At 40.5% G+C, this 11,987-nt stretch overlaps 1 protein-coding gene across 1 annotated transcript; it reads left to right on the top strand.

Annotated features, from left to right (window-relative positions):
- Positions 1-8,280: 8,280 nt before the first annotated feature.
- On the top strand, positions 8,281-10,144 carry gpr35b (G-protein coupled receptor 35 b). Its single transcript, XM_041055650.1, has 2 exons — positions 8,281-8,372; positions 9,007-10,144. The coding sequence occupies exon 2, from the start codon at positions 9,012-9,014 to the stop codon at positions 9,858-9,860; it is 849 nt and encodes a 282-aa protein (XP_040911584.1). The 5' UTR covers positions 8,281-8,372; positions 9,007-9,011; the 3' UTR covers positions 9,861-10,144.
- The last annotated feature ends 1,843 nt before the right edge of the window (positions 10,145-11,987 follow it).

The raw sequence follows: 11,987 nt of genomic DNA, 5'->3' as shown, positions 1-11,987 counted from the left end.
CTTTTTCTGTTTCTCACACACACACACACACACACACAATTCACCCACACAGAAACAGGCGCTCACATTCTTTTGGGTTTTTTTTTTTCCTCTCCAAGCCCTTTTCCTCTGCCTCTTGCTTGTTTTTTTTAAAATATGTAATCACTTATCTTCTTTGTACACTTCCTTGCTTCCTTTATGTCTGTCCAGAATGTACCATATTCCTCACAGTTCAATGTTTTTATTCATGCACACATGTTCAAATCTTTATTTTTTTCTGGTCTTTCCTGTACTTTTTTTTTTTTTTTGTTCTCTGCCGTTTGCGTTTGCTGTTTTTCCCTCTCTCTCGCCCCTTGCACATCTCCTCTAAAGCCCCTCTGTTCTATGTCTCCCTTGACAACGGCAGTGACACTTTGACCTTAGCTCTTACATAACCACTGTGCGGCTCGGTTAGGCAGCAGAGGAAGGATAGAGAGAGAGAAGGGGAGTGGGAGGAGGAGGAGGAGGAGGTCTTCAGCATGGCTTCGTATATGGCAGACATTTTGTTGCCCGATGATAAAGTAAGAGGTGAAAGAAGAGGCAAGGAAGGAGGAGAGCTTAGAGAAGCTGGAGGATTTTGGAAGACAGCCAGCCGCAGCATAACAGGATGAGGGAGAAGATGGGGGAGGCCTGAAGAAATGATACATAAATGGACGGATATTTACATCATAGACTGTGTGACAACAAGCAGAGCTGCAGCACAAACAAGGAGGTGAAATAGCCCATGTCCACTTTGCCTTGAGTCCTCTCAAGTATAGAAAAAGGTTGCCAAAGCAACGCAGACATTTAAAGTGACAGGTCTGTGGAGCCAGTGATGGACAGAAATGATCTGCAGAGAAGCATTATGATGTCTTTCCAGCTTATAGCTGCTAGGATTATTTTAGTCTCTCTGAGATTTAATACACTGCAAAAGATATCTTTTTTTTTTAAATAGAAAAGCCCCAAAGGATAAAATTAAACCTAGTCAAATCTTTCTGATTACTGTGCGTGAGAAAATATGGGATGGGAGCTATAGGATGAGGGTGTTAGGTGACCAACGTTACATCGTACAGACACATCAGTGTAATAGAGAACCAGTCACATACAGCAGGTTGGTTTTTAGTACAGTGCAAAGCTGCTTTTCAGATTTTCCCCAACCAACACCGAATCCATGCTTGTCACTGACTCTTTGAATGTCATGCAAGCAGTCATTTTGTTGTTGTGCAGAATGTCTTGTTGTTAGGAGTGGCATAAGGTTTCTCCTGACTCAGATCAAAGCCCAGTGTAGCCTTGTGACTCCCCAGGGTTGAATTTAAAGGCCTCGCTCACATCAAAGAGTCTTTGTAGGGATGAGGGACCAACTGTAACTGATTGGCCGCACATGGTTTCAGTGGGGCCCCATGGCCAATCTCTCTGCCTTAGCAGCATCAACTCTTTACATTCCAGTCTAGCTTCTCACACGGCATATTGTAAAACGTTCGCATGCTTTCAAATGTGTACAGGGGTAATTTAAGATACATCTGTCACAGCTAATGTTCACCACTTCATGTCCTTTCATCTCTTAAATTGTACTAATTTTTACATCACATCCACAGAAGGGTAGAAACGCACACATGCACGTACAAGTACACATACACATGTACTGGACTATGCCAGTCAGTTTGTTGAGATTATTTAAGGCTCTTGCCATCCACAGAGCTGTAATCCCTCACTCCCTCTTCCCTCATTCAGTTAATCTCCCTGTTTTCTCCTCTCTGGAGGCACCACTAATCCCTCTCTCCCCCTCCCTACAGCCATGGCTCTGTAATCTGGAGCTGTGAGCTTTGCTGCGTCACTAGGTCAGTGTGTCAGATAGAGTACAAATATGGTCCCTCCTGTCACAGTCTACTCATTCTCCTCCACTCAACTCCACCTTACATCCATGTCCTATCTCCATATTTTCTATATTTCACTCCCCCTTCTTTCCCCCTTCTTTATATTTTCAGCTCTTGTTGTCTCTCTACACTCCAGCGCATCTGTTTCTTCTTCGCTCTCAGTTTATCCTTATGAGTTAATTTTTTTTTTTTTACACTGCTCATGAGTTGCTCTTGAGTTTGATAATTCAGCAGAGAGTTCATAGAGTTCAATCACAGGTCATTTGGTACAGATTTATCTCAGTGAGCGTGTGCACTCCCTCAACTTACATACCTTACAGGAAGCGTACAAGCATATATACTTGAAGTGCCCTTGTCACACACAATTACGCAGCTAAAAATGAGCAATTGTGAAACTCTTGTTTCACAATTTATCTCTTTAGAATTTATCTCACACAACATCTGAACATTCAACAGGTGTTTTAGACCCTCCGCACAGCTTGTGCTGAATGTGCAACATGTCAAGCAAAACCTGAATGTCATCTATGGAGGAAGTATTTGAGTCAAGACCTGACCACAGACCAAAAATACAAATAAGTTCCATATCATATTAGATTAATATTATTATTAAGCATTTAAGACCCTGAAAACATATTTTTTCAATGAGTGATGCAGTCCCTATATAAATTGTTTTCTGCCAAATTAAGAACAATTTAGGGTATTTTACAAGAGAGATTTCTGTACTTGTTTTTTTCTTGACAGTTGCTGTGTTTAGCTGAGTTTTTACCTTTAGCTGAGATTAGCTGAGTTTAGAGTTTTAAATTCAGTGTCTTGGGCTTTAAGTTCAAGTTTGACTCCAAATAAACAAAGCCACACTAATTGCACGGAGTCCAACTGAGGAAAAATGTTTACAGACTGTCAGTTTAATTGCAATGTGTCTAATATTTGTGCCTGCTTTCTGCAAACACAATTACTGACATCCATTCCACAGATTTGCACAGTGCCTGTCCAAGGGCACTCTACAGTAAGTGCTGAACAGTGGAAGATTGGTTCTTCTCTGTTTCCCCTGTACAAATAGTCACATGAATCAAACCAGTAACCCTCGAATCAGAGCCTCACTTCTCTAAACATTCACCACATGTACGCGTGTCCTCTAAACAGGATGTATCCTTCTGACATGTTGCTAAATTCAGGCTGCAGGTCTTTATGGAAATGTTCTTCATGGCTGTTTGAGTATGTAGGAACCATGCTGACACACACACGTATGCACGCATGCACAGAGTTAGACCTATGTTTAAATTTCGACCGTATGTCCAGACTTGTCTTGACAAACACAATCAGCAGTGAATCTCTCTTTCTCTCCGTCACTCGCCGTCTCCTTTTCTCTTTCACCCACCCTTCTACTGTACATCTCTCTTCCTTTGTTCCTCACAAAGCAGGTTCAGCATCCACACCCACAAATGCTTGAATAGAAGGAGGACTCTATGGCGCTGACGCATTCACAGTAACGAACCTTTAATTGAGGTAATACATTATCAAAACAAAAGACAGTCACGACTGAGTGAAGTGTGAACCCTTCTCATAATCACGAACGACAGCACTGCTCTTTAAAATATGTTTGCCTCAGTGTGCAGGTTTTGTCTGTGTCAATATTCACGTAGAAATCTGATGCAAATACAAATATGTGCCATGCAAAGATGTGGTGAGAGTAAAGGGGAGGTTGCCACGGGAACCCGGGCTGTGTTTATCTCCGGCGTGAATCAACGTGCTTTGCCATGTGAAGCTGACCCAGTTACACCCAAGGGAGTGCAAAGGCACACACACATACACGCTGGGATACATGTGCCACATACACATGGGCTCACACATGGGCGCTGGTAATGCTGTGATATTTCTATCCACAGTAAATAAGGACAGCGAACACAACGAGGTGGAAGAAGTTATTCCAGTATCCTGCACATTTTCCTCAACTGTGACTATTCTCGCCTCCACCTCGCATGTCTTGCTTCCTCCATTTTTGGCCCGATGACCTACATTTATTGTGTGCCATCCACAAGGCGCTGCTGGACACCCATACACTCCTTACCTCACCCTTCTTTCATCCTCCCATTTTCTTTTATCTTCATATATCCCCTCAGATCCACTATTCTCTTTCATTTCCGTGCCAATACCAGAGCATATTTTTTGTTTTGTTTAATCCCCTAACTGCCTCAAATGATCTAATAAGGGAAGAATGTATTCGCAAAAATGATCCTTTTGTGATAATCACTTCATATCCATACATGATACGTCAGCTTAAAATCACATGCACATTTGTCTTTTGTTGTGCTGCTCTAGTCAAGTCTCTGAACATGTCCGTCACATTCACCTCCCAGATTTTTGGCCTCTTGCTTTTAGGCTATCTGTTCAACAAAACACGCTACATCCATGTATGTCGCTTCAGATTGTTGTTTACCGAGATAAACACTCTGGATCAAGCATGGATGAGATTTGATAATTCAAAATTCAGTTCATATATAACCGCCTAGATGAGTCATCGCAGCACAGCCAACAGAAACAGAGACATCTAGTGTTGGGATTGTGGTATAACATGCTGGGCTTATGTAATACTTGGAGTTTGCTCTTTATCATGCATATTTCATGATCTTCAGTACATGTTGTCAAAAGACTGCACAGACACATGATAAGTCACAAGTTGAGTATTTGATGGGGTTTAAAAACTGCAGATGAATGCAGTGATTGTTCTTTATCATCTCTGACACACACACACACACATATACGCTCACATCAGCACACTGGAGGAACTGTGAAAGTGTGGTGCCAAAGCAATTGCACGGTAACAGTGACACACTTTCTGATGGCTGCACTTGACTGCCCCTCCAAATGTGAAAGTGCCTGATCACAGATTGACAACCCCCACAAACATTATGCAATGCCGGAGCATTATGTAATCCATCATCACAACAAAAAGCTGGACCAAATCACTGAAACTCTGGCTGATTAGCGGATCCATATGGTGCAGCTGATTCATCCAGTTTGGCTGGTATTTGTAAAAGTGCAAGTTGTCTTTGTTCAGCTGGCGCGTGTTGGCTTAATGCTGATTTGGAGGATGTATAACTGTCATCAACGAAGTGGAAGACTGTGCTTTGTTTTTCTGAATCAGGAGGTAATAAAGGAGAAACAGGAGGCCTGTGCAGAAATTCTGCATTGCGTCACAGCAGGGAGCAGAGGAGAAAGGGAGAGAAAGGAGACAGGAGGGGGAGAGCAGGGGCACAGCGAGGGGAGAGAGGGGTGTGTCTTCACTGACCTAGTTAGAGCAATGGAAACCCCCCCACCACCACCACCCTCATCCACCCACCACCCCGCCTCACTACTGACGTGTAAAGGGCACTTTCAAACAGTACCAGACAGACAGGAATGAATGCAGGGAGGCAGGAAAGAGAGATAGCCAAGCAGTTAGAGAGACAGGCAGGGGTGGCAGACCAACAGACAGGCAGGCGTGAGTCAAGAAAAAGAAGATGGACTGAGACTAGCAGACAAATATATCCACAATGATATACCAGATCTGAGTAGATCTGGGAAATATCTCTGTGAAAACAGGATAAGCCTAAAGGGATTTAAAACAAATTAATGATAACAACAGACTGCATCCGAAACACTGAACCCCTTCATATCCTGTGCAATATTAGATTTATGCCTTTATTTTCAGGGAATAATATCTTTGAAGCATAAAGCAGCTTTTAATAAAAGTAGAACATCTCTAAAAAATGCAATAACTGCAAATATACAAGCTATAATTACTAACAAACATGATCTAATCCCACACTTCCGGATCTTTTCAGGGTTCTCGTTGTAGAAGTCTTAATTGTGAGGGTCATTGTAGTGTAAGATGTGTTAGGATCAACATGTAAACATACATTAATACATTCATTACAAGTTATTTATGAGCCAATGCATGTCCAGAACCAGGCAACTACAACTAACCTTCAGTCTTTAGGGGTTGGGGTTAGTCTCTAATAGGATGATTGTTTCCCTCTCTGGCTTCAAATAGTCCACATCACAGTTCAGAGGCCACTGACTAATGGAGCAAGCTGACTCTTTCGTCTTGAAAGGAAACTCCAAAACTTTCCTAAAACCAAACTGTATCAACTAAAAATAGATGTAACTGCATAAAACAGCAAGTAAAAGGGCAGCTTCATACTCCAAACCTTTCTGCTTTGTCATCTGTTTTTGTGTCTTGTATTCTCAACTGTTCCATTCAGCCCGTCCAAAACTTTTTTCCAGATCAGGTTTTCAGATTTCCATTCTCTCTCTCTCTCTCTTTTTTCTTTAAAGGCCCTCAGACGTTCACTCATGGTTTCGTCAATCCTTTCCCTCGCTTGCTGGATGAACTTTCAGCCCTGCATTTTGATGCTGAAGTCTTCATCTTCAGTGGAGACTGAGGCTGATATTTTTTCTCATCTTTGCACTTTGCTCTCCTCAGTGACCTCTTGATTGAACGTAACTTAAACACTGCACCTTTGTAACATTAACAAAGGGCAATATCCAGAGCTGGTTTTGGTTTTTGCACAACACTTGATGCTTTGTTGTTTGACACTTTAATTCCAGCTTTAACCATGATCATTGATGAATCATACACAGAAAGGATAAGCTCTAAATCTATAATGTGAATCTTTGTTCTCCCTCACCAGAACAGTCCTCCTTTTATTCTTAAAATCTATTTATTCTTCTCAAACAAAGCTGTCCTTCCGTCTAAAACATTTAATGCTACTGACACAGAGACAACCATTGTATGCAATGTTGCCAGGAGCCAGAATCAGTAATACTTTTTCATTTTCTCAACAACTCAATTTTTCTCTTTTCTTTTCTTATCTTTTTTGTTTTGCAACCATGACCTCATCTCTGTAAGTTGAAGGCCTGCGTTCTACAAACTGGCACTCCTTTGCTTATTATTGTCAGCACTTGAGTACTGTGTAGTACCCATGCTGTACAGTGTGATGCAGACAATCATTAATCTCTGCAGTCTTGTTCAAATCTGGCCAAGGTTCATGATTTTGTAATGTCCTCTGCTCCCTACTCATTCAAAATGCTGTCAATAGCAAAAACCCATCAACCAAATGTGACACAAAACAAATATTACAATGGACAGATTCTGACATCGGCATTATGTTCGATCAATATGCGGGATTTGTGTCATGAAATACTCAGAAGCTTAGTCACCCCAGTGAACACACACCCTCTGCCATAAACAAGTGAATCAGACCCCAGAAGACAAACAAGCACATAGTTACTGTAAGACATAGTTACTGTGAACAAAAACAAAGCAAAACATAACAACAGGAGAAATGCGCGCACACAAAGAAATATTAGTCGCAAGCGCACAAACAGTGCTTCACTAAGTCACCGTGTGGCTCCATTTCTAATTAAATGCCCATTAAGCAAGCAATCATTGTGCAGCGTCTGGCTTGTGTGTGTGGCAGCCAGACCGGCCTGTGTCCAAACGCCCCCCCCCACCCCCACCCGCCCAATCTGTCCAATTGGATAGAAATGCTTTGATGAGGACATGTTGACAAAATAACTCACAAATGTGGAGCAGGTTGGCCAAAGCTGCAGCTGAAGGTAGAGACAGACCTGCAGATGTCTTGATGACTTCTCAATCTGTTTCAATTATCTGTGTCTCACTGAATCCAGAAATGTATTTGAGAAGTTTCATTCAGAAACGGTGGTTTAATCCAGGAGCCTATGGCTAGTCTACTGTGACTGTCAGTGGTTAACAAGTTTAGGAGGAATTTTGTTCATCAATTGATATATGACAATGGAAAATAATGTGTGTGACAAACATTCCCCCAATCAGTGCTGACACACTGACGTACATTTTCCAAGCAAAAGCCCATTTCATGTTGGTTTTTGCTAGAATTTGTTGCCTCCTCTTTTCAGCCAACTGAACAAAATACTGACCCATTTCTCTTTACTAGCTTTCGAAGAGTGGAGAAGTTGTGTTCACTATCGTGCCTCTTGCACAACGACAAGATTTATTTGTAAGTTCCTTTTCTCGTCCTACACTCTCAGTGCAAAGTATTTCACCCTGATCAGAGAATGACCTTTTTCCCTTCCGGTTTCACACTTTCCACTGTATGTAACTTTTTTTCATTCACACGCTTTATAACAACAGTCCTGGCTAAAACTGGCGAATAGGAAACTATACAAAATACAAGTGCTACTTGTACTAAGTCATCATGTCCACCAAGTACAGCAAAGACTTCTGCTCACAACAGTTTGCATCAGTTTCATGTTAATCACAAATGTACATTGTCTGTCATTCAGTTTTCTGTGATGGCGTGTCTCTGTGTGACTGGCCCTATTTGCCTTGTGGCCTCTGAAAGAGAAATAAACTGCAGAAGAAAGAGGAAATGATGCCTATCCGACAGAAATATGTGCAGTGCACATATTGAAGACATACTCTATAGACACTGGTACAACTAGTTTTAAAATCAGTTTATGCACAGGAGTCCAGCTCTCTTGGTAAGTTTTGATTCTTTTTTATTGGTTAATTCTGACCAGCAACATAAATGCTTTTCTGCCTTCTGCTAAATTTCTGCTACACCACATTCTGCTATGACACTGTAATACAGTTTTGCATGTTGTATTTAAATGGTATACCTATGGTGAACTTTGTGAAGATATCATACAAAATGAAAAAGTGTAAAAGAGGTTCACATTTTTCAAATTTGTCTTCAAACAACACTCTCGTGCATATTTACAGGAGTTTTGTAATCATTGATCATATTCATGCTGGTCATGAAGAGATCTCTTCCTAACCACAACTTCAGTGTAAGAGATGGGGACCTTCTGAAGTTACTGTAACTTCTGAAGATACTTCTGAAGGCTTTTTTTTGTACCAAATGCCCTTGTTGTGTTTCCTCCTTAGAAAATTATTTCTTGCTGAGTTTCATGGTCATGTGAGTACTGTTTTAAGGCAGGCTTGAAAAAAATGTGCACCTATGCTTAGTAAGATCCTCCAAGCTGTACTGATAAACAGTTAATATATTTGTGTGTGTGTTCTATGCTCAGCTCTTTGGAGTTGTAGCTTAATAAATATACCTTTCTCTATACTAACATACTGATGATTTGTCACTGGCATGGCCACTTCTTACAGATAGTATGTGCAACTCCACCAGAGATCACTGCGAAGTGGACCTCTTTCAGGGTCTGGCTTACAGTCCTTTGTTTCTCCTGGGTTTCCTTGTCAACGCTGCAGCTTTGCGTGCCTTCATTGCAAAACGGGATTCCTGGACAGACACCCACATCTACATGTTCAACCTGGTTTTAGCTGATTCTGCCCTCATCCTCTTCCTTCCCTTTAGGATGTACGATGCCTTCTTCTGCTTGCCTAAGACTACCATGTGTACTTTCCTCATGAACATACATTTCATCAACATGTATGCCAGCATCCTGACCACGACTGCCATCAGTTTCCAGCGCTACCTGGCTATAAGGTTCCCTATACACGCCAGATCGTGGACGAGGAAGAAAGAGGCAGCTTTTGCTGTGTGTGTGTTTCTTTGGGGGCTTCTGGTGACGTTCTGTGTTGTGTTCCAAAAAGAAAACTATCCTGAAAATCTCTGGACGTGTTATGAAAGATGTAAAGATAAACCACTTAAGCTAAAAGTGATTTTGTCTCTGATCTTACCAGGCTTCCTCATTCCACTGGTGATTGTTGTGTTTTGTTCCAGTCAGATCATCTATATTCTGTTAAAGGTGGATGAAAAATCAGAGAAAAAGAAAAGCATAATTAGTATAGTAATGGCAAACATGATTGTGTTCATTGTCTGCTATACACCAATTCATATTGGCTTTTTTGTCAACTTCTTGTACACTGCACCTCCAAACTGGCAAAATCTATATATACCTGTACATAAATATCTACTTGTGTCTGAATGGATTGCTGCCACAAACTGCTGTTTTGATTCCATCAGCTATTACTTCTTATTGAAAGGGTTTTACTCATAAGTCAGTGGGAGTACAACAAATTTCCTGGTCTCTATCTTTATTTTATTTTCTAAGGCTGCACAGAAATAAAAATAAATGATATTGTTGAAGGAGTACTCCACCAGTTTTGCAAATGAAGCTCAAAAATGAAACCTGATGACATCATCCAGGAAATGAATCAGCGATACAAACTGAAGATGTGTGGTTCAAAAGATGCAGGCATTTAGACAGAATTATGGGAGCTGCACTCAGTGTTTTTTTGTGTGCCTGATACATTCTTGGGACTAAAATTCTGAATATATCTACATCTGGTGCTTTGATTTTTTTACCTTTTGAATTTTTTTTTTTTAATTGTTCTTTCTTTTGTGAGATCCCCAATTTTTTGAGCAGGTGCAACTCAAAAATGCTGGCATACACCTTTAAATTAGCCATAGATATAAGTATCTGGCTAACTGATTGCAATGATTATTACTTTTTTCTTACTTGTTACATTTTTGTCTAATCCTTTTTTTGATTTATTCTTAGAAAATGTAGATTATGTATACTGCTAATGTAAAAATGAAATTTTCAGCTGGTTCCGTGTTTCCAGTTGATTGTACTGTACAGTTAACTTTTTATAAAGAGAAAGGTTTTGTTAATCATGTCAGTATTTACAGACTCTGAAAATACATCTAGCTTGACCTAAATCATCAAGTTGCTGTATGAACTCTTCAGCTGTTCAAGGGATATGCTTGAGTATATGTGTGTGTGTGTCTGTGTTTGAGATATAAATACCTGTTATCCATCTCACCCAACCTTTTGTTGACCTTATTGCTCTCTGTATGATGTTCAAAGCTTTATATCAAAGCAGAGAACAAGGGGTATTCTCATCTCTGCTCCAGACATCTCAACAAAACAACAGTCTGCTTGCAGCTTAGCGACACAGACAGACTATGTCCAGTCAATGCACAGGCACCCATGGGAGTTTGTGCTTTCCCACTCCCTCACAGAGGCCAGATGAATGACGGCCAGTGTCCAGCTCCCTCTTGTGGTGAGAAAAGTAAATGCTTGAAAGATTTTCCCCTGCCTCTCTGCTCTGGAGTTGCCTGTTGAGAAGCTTCAATCTGCCAATCTGGTAAAAAAAAAGAAAAAAGAAAAAACAAATCCTCATTTAGGAAAATAAACTGCAGTAATGATATACACATTACACCAGACTGCTGCGAAGCAGAAGAGTTGCATTTGTAACTGTGTGTGTATATGCGTGGGCACACGTATAATGATATGCATTTATTTCAATGAGTGCATTCAGAACCAAACGCAACAACATTAGCAGTCAATTGTATAATGCCATTTAATAGCAGTACTCCAAAGATTGATGGTTATTATAACAGCAGTATCTTAGCAACTGCAAAAACTCAGCAGGCATCAGTCAAATGAGACGGCTCAGTTCTGGCTGAGATCAGGCCTGCGACTCTACTCTAATAACAAGGAAGGAAACAGCTGAACTCAGCAGTCAGCCAAAGTCACGTAAATACTGTACATACATCTTATTCACAGCATCGTCACCGAAAACAAAAAAGCAAAAAAAAAAAGAAGAAAGAAAAAAAAACAAACAAACAACTCACACCTTAAACATAGTCCTGTTTCAGAAGAGCTTGAATGGTCCCCCCCTCCCAAAACCAAACTGATACACTATACCATCAGCATGATTATTTACACTATTCACAAATGATACAGGACAGCTCCTTTTCAGAATGCAAAAAATGTGCTTTTCCTTATTTCTGCACAGTAGAATGACAATAAACATAAAAAACAATGAGTACATTCATTCACACAGGATGCTGACACATATTTTCAAGATCCTCCAGCATGGCAGTTGGTTGGCAATGACAGACAGAAAGTCACTAGACTACAGAAAAAAGACAAAAAATGAGATACACAGTGTTCCCTTACAGCATTTCAGTCCATTTGAAGGTTTGCTTATGAACTACTTATGAATCACTATTATTACATATCAGCTATTCTGGAATCAACACAGTTCATGGCATTGTTTAAGTGAACACATTACAGTACAATCATAAAGGGCATGACAAAGTGTCTGTGTTTATTCTTACATATTTACACTTTATAAGTTTGGCGTGATGTGTCACAGTAGTTTATAAACAGACC

The sequence above is a fragment of the Toxotes jaculatrix genome, chromosome 14 (assembly GCF_017976425.1).
Source record: "Toxotes jaculatrix isolate fToxJac2 chromosome 14, fToxJac2.pri, whole genome shotgun sequence".
Lineage (NCBI taxonomy): Eukaryota > Metazoa > Chordata > Actinopteri > Toxotidae > Toxotes > Toxotes jaculatrix.
Note: the sequence above shows the minus strand (reverse complement) of the source record. Positions and strands in the feature narration are given on the sequence as shown.

Coding starts and splice junctions, on each gene's coding strand:
- gpr35b (XM_041055650.1), top strand. CDS start 9,012: ATGTGCAACTCCACCAGAGATCACTGCGAAGTGGACCTCTTTCAGGGT.